The 18,362-nt window shown below is 35.8% G+C and overlaps 1 protein-coding gene across 7 annotated transcripts in view; it reads left to right on the plus strand.

Annotated features, from left to right (window-relative positions):
- TAPT1 (transmembrane anterior posterior transformation 1) overlaps nucleotides 1-15,546 on the plus strand; it is a 49,967-nt gene extending 34,421 nt beyond the window's left edge. For all 7 annotated transcript variants that reach the window (XM_049791908.1, XM_049791919.1, XM_049791920.1 and 4 more), the window contains 7 exons: nucleotides 1,370-1,450; nucleotides 2,343-2,452; nucleotides 4,038-4,097; nucleotides 5,470-5,538; nucleotides 7,022-7,098; nucleotides 10,529-10,689; nucleotides 13,382-15,546. In XM_049791908.1, coding sequence (XP_049647865.1) covers nucleotides 1,370-1,450; nucleotides 2,343-2,452; nucleotides 4,038-4,097; nucleotides 5,470-5,538; nucleotides 7,022-7,098; nucleotides 10,529-10,689; nucleotides 13,382-13,611 — 788 coding nt within the window. In that variant the 3' untranslated portion in view covers nucleotides 13,612-15,546. The remainder of the gene's footprint in view (nucleotides 1-1,369; nucleotides 1,451-2,342; nucleotides 2,453-4,037; nucleotides 4,098-5,469; nucleotides 5,539-7,021; nucleotides 7,099-10,528; nucleotides 10,690-13,381) is intronic.
- The last annotated feature ends 2,816 nt before the right edge of the window (nucleotides 15,547-18,362 follow it).

An 18,362-nucleotide genomic window follows, 5' to 3' on the forward strand; every position in this document is an offset into this window, starting at 1 on the left:
AACTTGTGATTCCTCTGACCCTTCCCCAGCCCATACTGAGATGAGTTTATATACCCCTAAGTGTGCCTTTTTACATGTGTGCATGCAATCTCATTCTTTTTGAGTTTTGTGTGTTTACATTCCCTTCTCCTGGAGGAGTTGTTCTTTGCTTTTCGTTCCCTTCATTCAGTCTTGTCAGTATTTTGAAACATCTTTTTTGAAATGAGGGATATTGTTATACTAGAAGTTAGTAATTGCAGCCATGAACATTGTTGTTGCTCTGTAGTCAGAGATGATAGAAGCTGCTGACAAAGTCAAATGTTTTTTTGGCCAGGTCGATCCTCTTCTGTTCTTCTGAACACTTACTTCTATTTCTTGTGTCCTAAAACCAGTAGATAGAACCGCACAGAATATTCGAGGTGCTTAAGGAAATGAACCCTTTGGATTTGGAGATGACTTTGTCCAGAAGGAAATTACTATCCTGGTGATTAATGGGTGTAAGAAGCAATAACAGCATCTTCACAGATTTTCATAATAGTTCTGTCTTCTAAAAAGACTTCTTCAGACTTGCTAATTTGTGGTGATATTACATTTTAGGTTTTACGCCATTTTTCAATAATACAATTTCATGGAGTTTTTTTTAATAAGTTAAAAATGAAATGCTTCCTGCAGCAAGCCGTATGGGTCATTTCTGGAGATAGGGCACCAAACAGAAAAAAAGACCCTGCCTAGTCTGGGAGGGCAATTCATAGGACTCCATCTCAGGTCAGACTGCTTTTGTGTTATAGTTGTTATGGTTTTGATAACTGAGTTGATGTATCCTGCTGTTCCCTTTTAAGGTGGCGATGTGAAAGACTAGTAGGAACCTTCCAAATAAAGTGTAATAGTTGTCTTGAAACACTTCCCCCCCCCCCCCCCCCCCCCACTACTGGACCCAGTATGTAGCAATTTGGATATCTGTGATCTGTAGAAAATGAAATTTGCCTTGCTTCTAACTTGGAATGACAGACAAGTGTATTGTCTCCATTTTTGCACCAGGAGGTGCAGGTTCTTTGAGTCCCACAAGAAATGCACAGATTTTATCAAGAAAGATGATTACTTTATTAAAACATTAGAAAAGGTGATACCAAGTCACAACTTAAGTCCCTTCTGATGTTGGGAACCCTGAGCTGATGCATTGGATGGACATCCAGTTAGGCCACAGCATACTGCAGAGATCTTGTCTGTGGTGAGATTCCCAGCATCCCATCCCCTCCCCTCGAATACAGTCAAGTAATTTGTGGAAAAGATTGTCTAATCCAAGACTTAATAAATGGTAGAACCTCAGAATGAGTGTATGCAAATAAATCTTTCTTTGGAGTTGACAGCTTTTTTTTTTTCTTTTAACTAGATATAAAGGAGAGGTTCACCAATTATGTGCTGCTACTAATTGTATGTCTAAGAAATATGGAACAGTTCTCATGGAATCCGGGTGAGTAAAGTAGTAGAAGAACTAAATACAAAATGACAAATTCCTGTGCTATGAACAAGTATTATCCCTTGCTTTTTCCTCAATCTGAAAGATAAAGGTAACCAGGACATTTCATAGAGGAATCTTAATTTGTCAAATACCTTAGATTCTCATTTTTGTATTTCTGGCTTTCTTGTAAGAGTGACTCTACTTTCTGCTAGAAGGATATGCTGTTATGCTACAAACATGCATAGTTATGTTTCAATTAGTGTCCTGAATGATTTTTTCTCAGTCCTTCCCTTTCCTTGGAGTACATTGAGGATGACGGATCCCCTAGAGAATTTTATTTTGTGAGGCTAGTGAGAGTGAAATTTGATAGAAGGTTATCTAAAAATTTCCATTCATAATTGAATATTGATTATACTTAGGATTTTAATGCCATATTGAATAAATATTGAGTAAATTTTTTATTTTTATTCTATTAAAACTTTGTTTCAATAATTTTGAGCCTTGATCTGTGTGGTGTATTTTGCCTGAATGTTACCGGTCTACCTAAATTTTACCTTAAGCATCTAAAACTGCAGGTGCTCTGTCTGTTCCTCATACATACTGAACATCTACTATCTAGTATGTGCAGAGGTTGGCTTCCTAGTAGAGATAAAGCTTTACTAAGCAAAGGCTTTAGAATCTGATCATAATTGTGGTGTGATTGTGTAGTACTGATAAGTTTCTAGAACAACAATGGAATAAGCAAGAGCTTGCACACTATGTATGTGAATGTAATGGTGATGTAAAGTTTACAGACGCTTCAGACTCTTGAGGATTTTTCACCATTGAGCAAAAGTGTTATAATTTTTGTTTTGTACACTGGCATCAAATTAAATGGCCTAACTTGTTTCTTCCCAACCTTCAGATCATCTTTGGGTGTTATTCCCAGATGTTTGCATGGTGGTTGCTTCAGAAATTGCGGTGGATATTGTGAAACATGCCTTTATAACAAAATTCAATGACATCACAGCAGATGTAGGTATCCTGTTTGGAATGTGGAATGCTATTTTAAGTTGTAGTTTATTTTGCTAATATTTTTTTAGATACTAAAATTGGTTCCAGTGCAGAAAAAGTAAAAATTGTTTTATTCATATATAGGATATCATTTGAGAAAGCTTGGTAACTTCCTGATACGATATACTTCTGAGGATCTTTATAAAGTGGAACAAACACCTCTGCTTCTAAATGAGTAGTTCCAGATCCATAAATTATTGAAAGTGTTGTATAACAGTTCACATAATAACTACAATTCACATAACTAGCAGATCATTTTGTGAAGTGTTCACTAGTTAAGTTGACAGAAGGTTACTCATTCTACAGTCTAGACAGAGTTTGTACCTTTTCCTAACAGAATGGATTGTAGGTTAAAATTCATGCTTTAGGAAAAACAGATTTTGTGAGGCTGCTGAGCCTCTGTTCTTCTATGTGTGTTAAAGGTGGAATCTGAAATCAGAGATATATTTTTCCAGTGTCCCTGGAGCACTGATATGAAGTAGGTTATGTTAGTTTCCCACTCTGAAATTTCTTAGGCCATATATATTATGCAGTCCTTCTTTTGAAGTAGTAGATGAGGTTACTTTTTGTGTGTTGCAGCATGATGCATTGGCCATTTGTCTTGCGTGTTGTGTGAATTCAAATGCACTTGATAAACTTGTTAAGAGATGAGTTAGTGCTTTTTTACTATTAAAACTACTTTTTAGGAAGTGAGATCAGAACTTGGAAGTGCAGTCTTTTTCAGCATCTCTAAAGTAACTACATTGTGCAGTGTAGAAACAAGTTTAATAGATGTACTTAATAAGCTCCCTTATGCCAGAGGCATTTATGCATGCCCTACTTTCATATAGAGAGTGTGGAAAAGAGCAATAATGAAGTCATGATAGCCAAAAACATAGCATGCTTCAGTGTGCTGAAACAGCTGGAGAATGGGGGTAGTGAGTGACAATTTTGCAAGGTTTATTTAACAAACTTGGTATTTTTTGTATGAAGTTCTAAAGATTTATGGTTGCTAGGTTGGACTTTTTCAGAAGTTTTGAACACCTGCAGTACAAGTTGCCCTGCCATTTATCCTTAAAATAGGTGCTTTTCTGTCTCAATATGCAGAACTCTTAAAAGAAAAGCTTCATTCATCTTCTGATACAATTTGCTTTTTTCATGGGATCACTTGCTTAGTAAGCTCTCTCATTTGTTTAATTTGATCCCAGTGCTACCGTTTGCTTAAAACAAATTATCAACTGTAGGAAAAAGTTAATGTGATTTCTCTTACTTTGTGTTTCTGATGATCCTCAAATTCAGTAAATGCTTTATAAAGTCTCATTCAATTCCTAAAACATAGCATAGTGTTGTTTGTTTGTTGTATATACATGGAAGTTACTTTATTGCAGACATACAAGCTCATCTGTTGAAGTGTGCAGTTAGACCTCAGAAAAACTGGCTTTGACTCCTTCAGCCTATGCATAAGTGTTTATAATATTTTACAGAAATATTTTATTAATATCTCTGTTGCTTCTATAAAGTGTGATAACAAATTAATCACACATCCAATGTGCTGGATTTTTTCCAGGTCTACAGTGAATACAGAGCCAGTCTTGCATTTGACCTTGTTAGCAGTCGACAGAAAAATGTAAGCCTGAAAATAAAGGCATTTTCTTGTATTAACTAACATAATTATTGGGGGGCGGGGGGAGGATTGGAACAAACACTCAAAGAAATACATACAGAACTGTAACACTTCTACAGCACTGAAATTCTACCCTGCATTTTAATATGAGACAACAGGAATATTTCCTTGTGATTTATGTTCTTATATTTATCCAGTTGTTCATGTCAATTCAGGCTTTATTTAATATATTGTTGAGAAGTCTCTCCCAAATACATTTATAGTCAGGGGATGGTTGTAACAACTTTGACATTTTTGAGATATATGGGAAGTAAGCTAGCTTAACAAGATGTTCTTGAGATAATTTTAAATTGCTGGTTTTTTGCTTTATTTTAACTGTATTGAATCAAAATACAATATTCATTAGGAATTTTTTTTTCACCGACAGCATGCACAGAGGTATAGGGATGTTTGTACCATGCATGTTACTGTTGTGGCATGGGTATTTACAGAACACACAGACTACTTGTGGTTTTCGTTAATGCTGTTTTCTGGAAGACTATTTACAGCACACCTTTCCTGGATGAGTCTCTTAACTATTAGTGAGCGCTTTTGGATGAGTGCTCTAACTATTAAATGTAGTTTTCTTGAACATGTTTAATAGCTATTGCTAGGAATGCAGTAATTATACCTCATAAAGAAGTTAGACACCTTCAATTACAAATAATTAATTATTAATAATTTGTTAATTAAAAAAAAAAGGTTTATTAGTTCTGAAAATCCATTACTCTTTGTAAGGATCCTCTGTGGAAAATGAGGTAGCATCATATAGGCACTAACCTTGGCATGGCGTTCAATACTGCATGAAAGGTGACATGCAAAGTAGTTGTGTTTTAAGAGTTCCAATGTAAACATATTTTCAAAATTATTTTAACACAGTTATCCTGAGGCTAATTATAGATGTTTGTAGAATGATTTAAAATTGCTAGTGTGATGCATAATTGTTCTTTTATCCCTGTTACGGGTTTTTCTGTACAGTGTTTGAGGATCAAAGTCAAATTAATACAAAAAGGTCTCTAAGCTGGTAATAATGTACAGATGAAATATAGCCCATTTGGATTCAGTGTCCTAATTGCTCTCGATTTAGAGATTTGTATTATATTCCAGTTGCTCTTGATTTAGAATACTGAAGCTAACTTACTGGTCATGGTAGTATTATATTTTTGTCTGAGAGTACAGCTATCTGCATTTGAATTTCAAAATGTGAATAGATACACTTTATAGCAGTATAGTGTTTGTTAGCAGAGATTCTTATCTAGAGAGTGTGCCAACCTAAAATAAGCTCATTCCTTTGCATAAATAGTTCATTATTCTTCCTCTTTTTTTTTTTTCCTAGGCATATACAGATTATAGCGATTCGGTTTCCAGAAGAATGGGTTTCATTCCTCTTCCACTGGCTGTTTTAGTAAGTTGTATCTTCCCTATCAGTTTTCTGTCAATAAGATCTCACTTTGAGAATATATGCCTGTGAGATGGCTGGCTCATTCTGATGTTTTGAGGATAAAATGATCATCTTAAGTAACTGAAATGATGCTGCAAGGTTGAGTTAGCATTCAGTATAACCTATATCACGTACTAATTATGACTTCACGAATGTGTTACTGTTTATCAGCCTTTCATAGAAAATTGAAAATATATTAATCTTATAAAATTCATAAACAGTTGAATTGTAGCACTGGAATTAAACTACATCTGTGCTTATTAAACATTTATTCCTTTTGGCAATTATCCTGTTTATTCACTTGGAATAGTCAAAGCAGCTGGTTGCCAGAAGGTTAGCAGTAGTGTACTAGGTTTTTTTAGGTTTTCCATAGGAGTCCTTGTGGTTGTCCTGTAATGGTGTGTTTAATGACTAAGTTTTCTTTTATATGGAGCACTGAGCTTCTGAGCTGTTGTAGAATACATGATTCTAAAATAGCTGACCCTGTTACATGGATATGCTGCTATAAAATGAATCACTTCATTATTGGAATTGTGTCCACATGCTGTCTGTTCTGAATTAACTATTGCAGAATGTTTTCTGCAGAGCTGCCATACGTGTGTAGAGAAGCAGTAGTTATCATAATACTGGGAATGTGTTCTTGTTTTGCCAGCAAAGATGCTAATTCATAATTTTCCTGGAAGAATATCAATATGAGTTAACTTTTGAATGTAATATTCTCCTGTAGAGATGGGGAAAAAGATTATTGACAGGCTTTGCCTAGTTTTATCCAGGATTTTAAAAAAAACAAAACCAAAACAAAAACCCCCATAATTGTGAACATAGTCATGATTTCTTTTATTAGCAGTACACCCAGTGAGAATTTGTTTGAAGTGCTTTTTTCAAGTTAATTGTGTTCAGATATGATATCCTGGATGCTAATAGGTTTTAAACAAACTGAAGCGCTTTGCTAACTTTGGAACCCTAACTGTGAAATACTGAAGTAAAACTGAGATTTCAGGATCATTTGTTACTGAAACTTGGGATTCATATGCCTAGTTCACAAAGCAATTTTGTATTCAAAGTGTTAGCATAGTGCAAAACACTGATTGTCTTTTACTGCATCAGCATCCCTTGACATTTTCCTCAAAAATTGTTAACTCTGCTTCCAGCCCTTTACTTTTGGGTGGGGTTTTTCTTCACTTGTTATTTTACTTGGAAGTCAGTGGTGAAGGAAACATTATCAGACTGTAGTTTTGGAAAGTTGCAATTAGGTACTACTATAATACTTATTCAAACCAAAATCTTGAATACTTAGTGCTACCAAGGGAGGCATTAGAATAAATTCTATTAATGTAAATGTTTCTACTTTTGTCTTGAATTTACCAAGTAAGAAATGTCTGTTAAAATATTCTATAATAGTTGTGTGCTATATGTTTTAACTGTTTAACTTTTATCCTTAAAACAGCTCATCAGGGTCGTAACAAGCTCAATAAAAGTACAAGGAGTCTTAGCTTATGTTTGTGTTGTGCTGTTCTACTGTGGGTAAGTAAATGCACACAGTTGAAAAGTATTTACCATTATTTGATCAGATATGTGAAAAAAGCTTCTGTCAATACTTCTAGGTCTAAGTGTAAACGCAGTTTATGTTCAGTAGAAGATAAATGTAAAACACCTATGCTCATAAACCAAAATTGAGAGGGCAGATTGGTCCCTAAGTACTGTAACTGCATTGGGGGATTATAGCCCTCAATAAGTAACTTCAGTAATGAAAATAACTAATGGAAAAATGATTGAAAGAATTTATGACAGACAAGCACCATACCTCTGCATAAAAGGGGAAATTGAATTCTAAGGAAGGAAACTTCCTGTGAAAAGAACTAAAGATTCAGTATGCCAACAAAAAAAAAAGCAGTTTAAGTGCTCTGAGCAGATCATGAATTCTCTCTGGTAGTTAAATGCAAGGTTTCTTTGTGTTAGGAAACTGCTATATGGGAAAAAAAAAGTAAATGCAAGGCTTGCCTTTCCGGGAAGGGTGAGGTCAGTAAGTAATCTTAGTTAAGGCATATAATGTCCTATGGCAATTTGTTTTCCAAAACTGATGATTTGCAAGTATCCCTTCACTGCCAAGTCAGTTTATACTTGTGTTATCCTTAACTTCTCAGTAGTCGATACGTACTTCTGAGATGCATTTAGTTGTACTATAAATCCAGTCTAGGTTGCCTGTCTTAAGGCACTTGCTGGAGACTATGTGGGTATGGCCAGTTTCTAGGAAGGCTGCATACTGAATTGTGTCAGCGTTTGTTGTCTCTCAGTATTGATTGATACTGGGAGTCCTCCTAAAACTGATCATCAGGAATTAAGTGATTCAGATTACTGCAGCACAGAGAGCCTGCCTACAGTATTGTGGGAATAACTCTTCCAGTGCTCTCCCAAGTTGTGTTCGTAACTGAAGGCCACAAGGCTTGGGAAGTAAAAGGCTTCTATGTCTGGGTCAGCAGTTCAGCATGTAGACCGGAACAGAGGAGGCTGCTGTTTTACAATACCTTTTGAAAAGAATGGGTTTGCTACGTGTTTTTTATGAAGAGTTAGACTCTTATCTCTAATCTGATCTTGATCAGCAAAAAAAACGTAGAACTTGGACTGATGTGTCTACTCCATGTCAGTGTAGAGACACATCTCTTTAGTGTTGGATAACTAGGACTTTGAGATACTGCATATAAGCCAAATATTAAAATGTTAGCCATATTCCTCTGCATCATACTTCGATTTCTTCCCCGGCGTACCACATGCTGTGCCCATGTTCTCCCTAAAGCCTACTCTGTATAATTGAAAGCACTAGCCCCTGATCATCACATTCAAGCTGTGGTATACCAAGCTCAGCACCTTTATTCTGCTCAGTGTTTTTTTCCTTTTTCCCAATACATGTAATATTTCCCTACATCTACCATTGCACTGCTGCAGCCCAGCCCTGGATTTTTCCCTGTCTCTATGGCTTGGAGGATGGAGGGCAGGAAGAAGTAGTGTGATTAATATGAAGGATTAAATGCTGCTCTTCGAAGGCATAGGTCACAAGAGTAAATATATTTTGGTTTATTTTGTCCTTATTGAAAAGTAAGAACAGATTTTTACTTCTGCCATGATCTTAGATGTGGAGCTAACTCACCTCTTGCACCTTTCAAGTAATTTGTGTTCTGAACATACATTTCAGCTTTTCATCTGATTAGTAATGATTAGTAATATCATATCTATGCTATGTGAGAAACAATGTGGTAAAATCTGAAACAGTTAACTGGGCAAAGGATTGAGACTGTAATATGGAGGACATTGGTTTGTATTCATATTTAACAACTGTAGTACTGTAAGTTATACTATTAAAGAGTCTTGCCCAGCATATGAAAACGGAGTTTTCTTTTTCTAGGATTTTGTACAACTGCAAACTTACATTGTTGTTAGAAATTTGAGCCTGGGGTGGACTGGCAGAAAAGAATAAAGGAAAATTGCTAGAAACTCCTGCATAGTTTTCCATGAGAAGCTGGAACTGATACAGTGAAGTGTTGATTTATGGCCTTTTTAACTTCTAATCTCATCAAATCAGAGTGAAATTATGCTGTAAACTCCTACTCTCTCACAACAAAAGCTTGTTACATAAAAAGTGTAGGAAAAAACACCTCTAAAACTTACTAAACATGGAGGAGAGCTTCTCAACTCTCAGAAACAAAATCTTTCCCAATAACCTAATAAAATTGTAGACAATTGCAGCTTTCAACTTGTATAAGATGATATCTTCTTTGTGGTTGCTTGGATGCTAAAATGTCAGTTTCTTCTGAGTACTGAAAGTGGCCTGCTCTGCTCATTCTTCCATTTCTCTAAATGTCTTTTACCAGTTAAATGTATTACATAGAAATCCCTTAAAAGTGCAGTGTGCTTTGTTTTTCTGCTTGACAAGTTCTGTTTACATTAATGCAGTGAGAGATAGTGACGTTGCTGCTGAAGTGTGTTTGGGTCACTTTATGATTAAGTAGTTAGACCTGCTCCATGGATCTGTGAATGTTCACTTCAAGTCTGCTTTTCAGTCTGTTAGTGATGTACTAATAAACAGATTTTCAGAGTGGAGAATTAATTTAGAGTCTGCATTTCATTCACTTTTGTTACATAGGTTGATTTGTGTAGAGGATATTTATGTTCATCCTACAGAGAATAGATTTCTTTGTTGTTCTGTTGTGAGCCTTCACCTGCTTCACCTCTGCTTTCACCCTGGAGTTGACATTGGTCTGCGTGTCGTGTAATACTAGTAATGGAACTTAAATTTTACAAAGCTCATTTGAGTTGTAAATCTAAAAGCACTTGACGGTAGTTGAGACCTTCCTGTTCTTCAAGTGAGAATACAGGTATTAAAGGGACTTAAATGATTTGTTGAAGTTTGTGCTGCAAGTTAGTGATAATAGAAAAGCAATCTGCCATCAACTGGACTGCACTATGATGGTAATGCAGCGCTGCCTCCTTGGATTTTTTGAGTTTTCATGGACTGTCTTTTGTGATGTGAAAAAGGACTTTTTATGATTAGCCTGTAATTTGTGAAAGCTGGATACTTGCTTTCTTGTGGTTGAAAGTCCACTAGTGATCCTTGGCTGAGCACACTTAAGGCTACAGTTTTAACAGTAGTGCAGTTAATTTGGACTTGCACTGTTGAAGGCCCTTTTTAGTTCTCTGTTTAAATATTTGATATATTAAATGGCTGCTTAACTGTCCTTGTAGTCCTTTTGTTAAACTATGATAAAACTTGATGTTTTTGTTAAGAAAAGGAAATTACCTTTTGATGTTGCTATTGAAGGGATTTAACTTGTTAGCTAATCCTTCAAGACAGCAGTAACCATATGCAATTATTTTAATACAAATAATTGCAGTATGAATAATATGCAATTATTTTAATGTGGTAATGCAAATATGTAAACAAATCCTTTTATTTTTTCAGGTTAATATCTCTGAAAGTCCTTAACAGTATTGTATTGCTGGGGAAATCATGTCAATATGTAAAGGAGGCAAAAATGGAGGAGAAATTATTCAATCCTGTCCTGACTGCCACCCCAGGGAAGCCAGCTGGCAAACAGCAAAGCATGTTTAAATCTACCCAAGGTAAGGCTAACTGCCTTGTTTTGTTTTTAACTGTAATGATAATTGCTTTCAGACTAAATTTAATATTAAACCAGATGTATGACATTGCTGCACGGTAAGCCTGTTGCTGGACCTTAGTACTACTGTATCACAGCTGTGAACACAAAGTGTGTAAATGTAATAGAATTTATTGCTTTTAGTTCATGCATCTTCTTTTGGTTGCAAGTACTCATCTTTCTGATAAGATCCCACCCTGATATGTGGAGGTGATAGAACCATCAGAACAGTAGCACGCTTTTGTTTGAAATCATAATCATAGAATTGTTTGGGTTGGAAGGGGACCTTTAAAGATCATCTAGTCCAACCCCCTCTGCCATGTCACTGCACAAATAAGGAAATATTTACACATCCTTTCTGGCAGTGCTGAAGCTTAATGAGGAAGGAATCTGTGCATTTCTTATGGAAATTAATGTAAAACATGGCACACAATAGGTATAATTACTTGTAGTTGTCATGAACACGTTAATGAAAAGCTTTCTGAAATACAAATAGGAATTTCGGCTGGTCTCTACTCACTTCATTTCAAGTCCGTGCAGCATGGTTTTCTCATATAGGTCCTCAGCATTAGTGGTTAATATGTAATTGGAATGGGGCATCATTATGTTCCTATGAGAAGTTATAGAAGGAAACAGAAACCTTCATTGTTCCAGTCAACTGAATTGGATTGTATATCTTCCTCTGTGAAGAGCTCAGTGAGAGCCCTAGAGAACTTAACAGTGAGGCTTTTATTGTGTTCGCTCTATTGCTTGCCAAAGACTTGAACAGCTTGAAATGTAAGGTGCTTATTAGTCGTCATAGTGTCTTGCCAGCAGTAGCAGAGTTAAGAATCTGTCAGTGTTTTAGTAGTAAATCTCTCACCTGTGTCAAATCACATCAGGCAGAAACTTGGTGTGGACATTTATTTTTAAATAGCTTAAATTTAAAGGGTTGCTTTAGTTTCTTGATGAAAGAATGTAATATGAATTGGTCTGAATGTCTTTTGCATTTCATTAGATGACTGTCATAATGATAATGTTTTAATTAAACGTTTTAGTACTACACTTGCATATGAGACTTAAGTCATACTTATTCAGATTGACCCTTAAACTTACAGTAAATAAATCCTGAAGCCTATTTTTAGCTAAAGCAGCAGCAATTTTACCAGGTCAGTCAGCAGAGATGCTTATTTCCTCAAATGGAAAGATTTTGATTGAAAAGTAACAATCAAAAAGCTTTTGCTGATTTTATTTAGAATATTCCTAACTTCCGTCAGTGAAAAAGCTAATTTTTAACAGTTTGGGGGGGGGTTATACTTTTTAACAGCTCTTTATTTACTAGAAACCTCAATTATTTGAAAGAATGATGTTACCTTCCCCAGCTTCTGTGTATTTGCTGGGGTCTGCAATATTGGTTAATCCCTGTGCCCCACTTACCAGATTTTTTTTCCAATACAGTCTCTCAACCTATCTCTTAGTAGAATGAGGGTGAGGGAATTAGTCTCATCTATTTTCTTTCAGCTTATAATGTAAGTCAATTTATTTTCATAAGAGTTTCCACCTCGTCCACAGAAACAGTTTAAAATTTTGAAGGATAAAATTTCATACTTGCTTTTGAAGGGTGGAAGTTCTAATTACTGGTAATCATTTATAGGCTGGCCAGCTTTCTCTGCAAGCTGCTGGGTTAGAAAATACTTACCTTTGTAACCAAGTTCTACAATTAGCATTACTTGTCTCCTCTCTCAATGCAAGTTTAGTACCTTTGACTTGCATAAAACTACTGAGAGGAATCCATGTACCTTCAAGTAGTAGATGGTATACTGTGAAGACGTGCTATACAGAAATAAGTTTTTGTAGTAATTTGGATAATGCTGCCATTCTGACAAAAAACGTTCCCTTGGGCTTGTCTGCAGTACTCTCCACGTTAGTCCAATTTTTTCAGATTCCTTTAGAAACAATAATACAGTCTTTATGAGGAGATAGTAAATAAGAAAAAATTATTTCCTTGTCATTTGCTTGTGCATTTTAATTCTTTAAATGTTTTAACAAAATGTGGAAACAATACATGGATATTACTTAAAAATGTCTTAGGTTAATGGAGCCAGTGTTCAACTCCGCTGAAGTAAGAGGCAGGAATAAAAATAGACATCTTTAATAGAACTGCTTTGGGAGCCAGTGCTATTAAAGTGTGTAGCAGTGCATGAGTCATTTATTAGTTATCCCTAGAGAAGCCAGGTTTATTCTACTTATGTAGAGGATTAAGCACATCTAGTTCCTACTACAGAGATTCCTTTTCTTCATTTCAGTTGAAAAATATTTGTGTGATTCACACAATGACTGTCAAAATCTCTTTGCTTAAGCCAACAAAAATGTGTATGTAAACCACAAGAATGCAGTGTGTCCTAACATCTGCTGCTTATGCTCTTGCTCATTATCTGAACTTCTGTAGAATTAATTTTCTATCCTTTTACCAAATTAGAAAAGGAAATCTCTTACGGTAAAACTGAGAAGAGGCAGTGGCTTGGTAGTGGCTTCCACAAAGCATTCTTCTCTTGCTTCTGCTGATTTGATACAGCACACTTTCAGGACAGCTTTGGATGAATCTGGATGTTATAGATGCATCAGTACATCTGTATTAAATTCATGATTATCTTTGTGATTGTCTTCTGTTCCACTAGGAATTTCCACAGATGAAAATGGATCTACATCAGTTACCAATCAGCCTGTGCATCAGAAGGAGAATATGCCATCTTTACTTGTAACAAGCAGTTCTGATCAATTTCTGACAACTCCTGATGGAGAAGAAAAAGATATAAGCCAAGACAGTTCAGAATTAAAGCACAGGTCTTCAAAGAAGGACTTGTTGGAGATAGACAGGTTTACTATTTGTGGAAACAGAATTGACTAAGTTTTTGGGGGGGGTTTTTTGGTTTGTTTTTTTTTTAAAAAAAAAAATAATCAATGTGCTAAGGATACTGAGCTGTTGGGACAGCAGATGCTACCAGAATGGACAGTTGCCCCAAAAGGCACATAAATATTTATTTAAAAACTTAAATTATTAATGGCAAAAAATATTAATTTCTTTCTACAAGTAACTTGGCTTGGTATCTGGTCAGGTCAAGTAAGTGATCTTTAACTTGCCTCTTGGAAAATGTGGATCATGAGTCTCTAGCCTGGTGGCAGAGCTGCAGTATCACTTTTCTGGAAATAGACTGGAAAAAAAAGCATAATCTTGTTCTGCATTATGAAACCATGCTTCCAGAACATACTACTTTTCATGAAGGGTTCCTCCAGTGTAAGGATATTCCTGGAAATGTATGACAACTTGATCAGAAGCTTGCCTTTCCAGTTAACCTTGTTTTATTAAACATCTGCAAGCAGAATTCAAAGCTTGTGCTTATATCAACAAACGCGTAAAGCATTGGTACATAAAACAGTAAGTCAAGATAGTTATTCTTGTCAACAAAAACCTTTTCAAGATGTATCTTGAAAATCTTGTAATCAGAATAAAATTTTGCCTTTAAATGAAAGACTTACTGCATACTATTTTATCTAAATACTAAACACCAAGGAAAGATCACAGTAATGAAGGTTCTGCTTAACTGGGCAAATATGAAGCATATTCATTTCTTGTGTTGTGTGTCCTGCAAGGCAAATTATTTATAAAATTATTTTTAAAAGCTGAGGATTTTTTGTTGCTGTAGGAAAAAATAATAAAGGGGCATTTATATTTGTTGAGGAAAGGCAGTGTTAATTGCAGCAAGTGTTATGCTGGAACTTTATGTATGGCATTAACACGGCAGAAAAGAATATTACACTGTGTTTTGGGTTTAACTGATAATAGTGACATCTGTGTATTAACTTGCCTGAGAACATGCCTATAAAAGCTCATACTGACAATCAAATCAATTATCCATTTTAATTGATTCGGTTTAGACAAACTTAAGTAGATGGACTGGATCTTTAAAGAGTGTTTAAGCATTACAATGCATCCTAATTTCTGGTGTGAGATGCAGTTGTGGGAGAATTGATGAAAGATGGTTTGGAATCCTCAGACGAAGAGTGGAATAAATATGAGTTCAAAACTTAGGTTGGGGACTTGTATCAGAAGAGACCCTTTAGTTAATGATAAATTATTCATATATTGTTAAAACACAACATTAACTTCAAATGCCTTTCAGATATTTAAGTAAGCACCAGTTTCACTTTCCAAGGGAAGGTATCATAAAAGTACTTCAGTGCTGAACAAATGAAGACAAAATTTGCTCTTTGCTAATTTCGTAATCTGTCAGAGTGGGAAAGCCAAAGTTTATTTGCTTTATGAACATGCGAAAGTTCAATGTATATGCTAATCCCTGAAGCTTGCAGGACTACAGTAATATAGCAAATAGAGACAGTTGGACAGAGTTATCATGTGTCTGAGCAGACTTGGTAATGAGATAGCTTTGCCGTACAGGTTAGCATGGTCTGCTCTGGTCGGAACTTCTTGCTGCAGTCTTTCAGCCTCTCCTATCCCATCAAGAGTAGCTGGAGTAGTGGCCAAAATCTGTGGTTACTGTTCAGGGATGAGAGTAAAAAGAAGAGAGGACTCGTACTGGGGAAAAATCTGAAATTCTTTAATTTTTGATGTATTTTATACTAATTGGAGATGTTCACATTGAAATTCAGATTATCTGTCAATTTGGTGTATCTTATTTTTTAATTATTTAGCAGTTGCTAAAGAAAGCTTGGAATTGCTTTCATATTTTTTTCTGTTGAATGACATTCTGTATCAATTTTATAAGTGCATCTTGTGTGAAACTCAATAAAATTCAATTTTGTAATATTTGTTTAAAAAAGGAAAGTACAGCGTCGACATTTCTTTCTTAGTATTCAGGGTTGGTGAACTTGCGATATATTTACTGTATTAAATTCAGATTTCCATAAAGTAAGATTCTTGAAAATGCGTGACAGGAATGCGCACAAGAACTATGTTATCAATGGCTTTAGTACTGATTTATTTCTGTAGCAGTTGGTTATTGCCGCTTGTAGGAAGAAGGTATTGATGCGAGCCTACTATTAATTTGTTTTTTAAAGGTAAATCCCATGTAAATGAAAAAATATGTCTTCAGGGAGTTGTAATTTATGTAGTCAGTTACTAGAGCTGGACTAGTTAACACCTACGCAGCAAAGCCAAATGTAACTGCAGTGTAAGCTTAGGCAAATCCTGTCCTGAGCACATGACAGTAACAGTGAAAGGGCAATGGCTAACTGCACTTACGTCCAAGTCCTGGCACAGATCCTTGTCTTGAGGCTGGGAGCCTTTGTTGCTTTGTTTTTACACTGGAATTGTGGTAACTAGATCTAAAGCAGCATAGCTGGGCTTTGGGATATGGCTCTTACACCTCTGTGGTGTAGGCGTAACCTCGTTGACTTACGGATCGCAATAATGCAAAGGTATACTTGAGGTACCGGTTATAGAGGTCACTGCAAATGCAACACTTCCCCTTAAACTCTCTGAAAGTCTGGTAGGGGCCCAGCTGTGTATGAAGATTCATTGTTCTCTCTTGTTTCAAGCTCTCTAATTGTTCTCATGTTTTTGTTCGTGATTAATAGGGATTCCTTGAATATCTAGCAGTGCATCTTTAATGAAAGGTCACAGCTTCTTCTCTGACCCTGGGCGGTCCTCTCAGAACTCCAGAAGTAGCTGAGGGGAAAGAAACCACAGGGGTAAAAAAAAAAACAAAAAAAAAAAAAAACAAAAAAAAAAAAAAAAAAAAAAACAGCAACACCAAATTTCTTGTCTATAGATGTAGTTCTTTATTTCTTTAGGGTTTTCTTGAAAAGCTCCTGTCTTAACAGTGAAATAATTAAGAGCATCAGAGGTTAAGCAGTGAATAAATTGAGTTCTTCAATTCATAAATCCCCCCCAAAAATAAAATCTAGGCAGTTCTGATGCAAGCAGTGATATTTCAACTAATGTCACAGTTGCCAAATTAATTCCAAAAGCACACTGAGTGCAGTGTATATTCATAATTAGTATTATTCATTATAGGAGCATTAAGGAGCAACTGTGTTTTCCATAGGATTATTTAATCTTTTGAAGCCTTTCAGATGTTCATCAGCAGAGCAGAATTTCCCCTCAAGCAAAGTAGTTTTACAATCACAAGTACGCTGTTAATTTACTTGCCTCTTAATTTAGAGTTTGTTGAAACTTTTCAACTTTGTCTTGGGTTTTTTGTCGTGCAAAATTTTCTATGTTCTAAGTATTCATTTAGAAGTCTGTTTTTGTAAGTCAGCATAGTTGTTGAGGTCACTGTCGTTAAAGCCAGTATTTGCCCAGTCATGGCTGCTACGCCAGCTGAGCTGTTGGGCTACAATTCTGAATCTATTTGGTGGTGGTAAGCAAGGATGAATGCAACTTAATTATAGCACAGCCGTGATCAAACTCTGTGAAACTCTTGAAACGTTGCAACATATTGTGTCTTACAAACTGGGCTACTCTATTGTGAGTAAACTAGGAGTTGTACCAGCTGTGTCAGTCTTGGGTAATCATGGATTCAGAAATGCTCTTGACAATTTCTAAACAAAGTTTGCTCGTAAAACTTATTCAGAGTAATTGCTTTTAGAAATTTGGACTACGTTAATTTTGCTGACTACCATGAAGCAAATAGTTTTGTGTAAGTGCTAAGCGGTTCGCAAGGGAGGCTGTAACAAACACTGTGAACACACTGCAACAGGACCACATTTATCAAGGAAGTTTTTCTGTATATAGTGTGAGGTGCTTAGACTATGAAGGCTGTCATAAAACACCTACGGTATCATTTCTGTATATCTCTTTCTCCAGGAGAATAGATCTTTCATCGGCCATGCCAACTAAGCCTGAGCCTAGCTAGACTGTTTTTTAGGACTTCAGTATCTGTTAAACTCTGATTTAGGAAAAATGCTGCCAAGAGAGGAGCTGTAAGAGGAATCACAAATATATAACACCAAAGAACACTCTTCAGTAAGCTTGCAGCTCTAATAACAGAAAAATCCAAAATTATAATAGGTTTTTAAAATATTTCTTAATTTTGACTAAAACTGTTATCATGTTTGAGATGAAATAAACTCAGATTTTAAAATGTGCCCTTATTGTAAATATGCTGCCCACCTGTACCTCACAGGTACTATTTTAGGCTCTGTAGACTGTCATTTCTTCCATTCATTACTACTTTGTAGAAGACTAATGCTGTCAAGCAAAGCCAAGGTTTCACTCTTAATTGGAGGCAGTTTTGTCTTACAGCCAAACTGCAGAAAGTGTTGAGCATCCGGGGAAGAGGGAGAAAGAGGAGTCAATTCTTTGTGAGTACAAAGATGTGGGTTGCAGCAGTACTACCTTGGGTTCTAATTTTTTTTAGGGTGGCTGGTGCAGTTCTATTGTAAACTTTGCTAAATAAATCCTCTATTGAATAGGCAAACACATTGCATGTCTTATACATTATATTGCATTTGCTACTTTCACATCTTTATATCTGAAATTACTTACTAGTCTTAGATTGGTGGTATGAGAGGGATGTTGCAAGGTAAGTATATTTTTAATAGAGCAATTTTTGGTGTTCAAGAAAGGCGTAGGTTTTATGTTGGTGTTGCTTCTTGCTGTCCATGCTCAGTTTGTTGGGCAAAAGCAGTAATAAGTTT

Source organism: Accipiter gentilis, chromosome 3 (genome assembly GCF_929443795.1).
Source record: "Accipiter gentilis chromosome 3, bAccGen1.1, whole genome shotgun sequence".
Lineage (NCBI taxonomy): Eukaryota > Metazoa > Chordata > Aves > Accipitriformes > Accipitridae > Astur > Astur gentilis.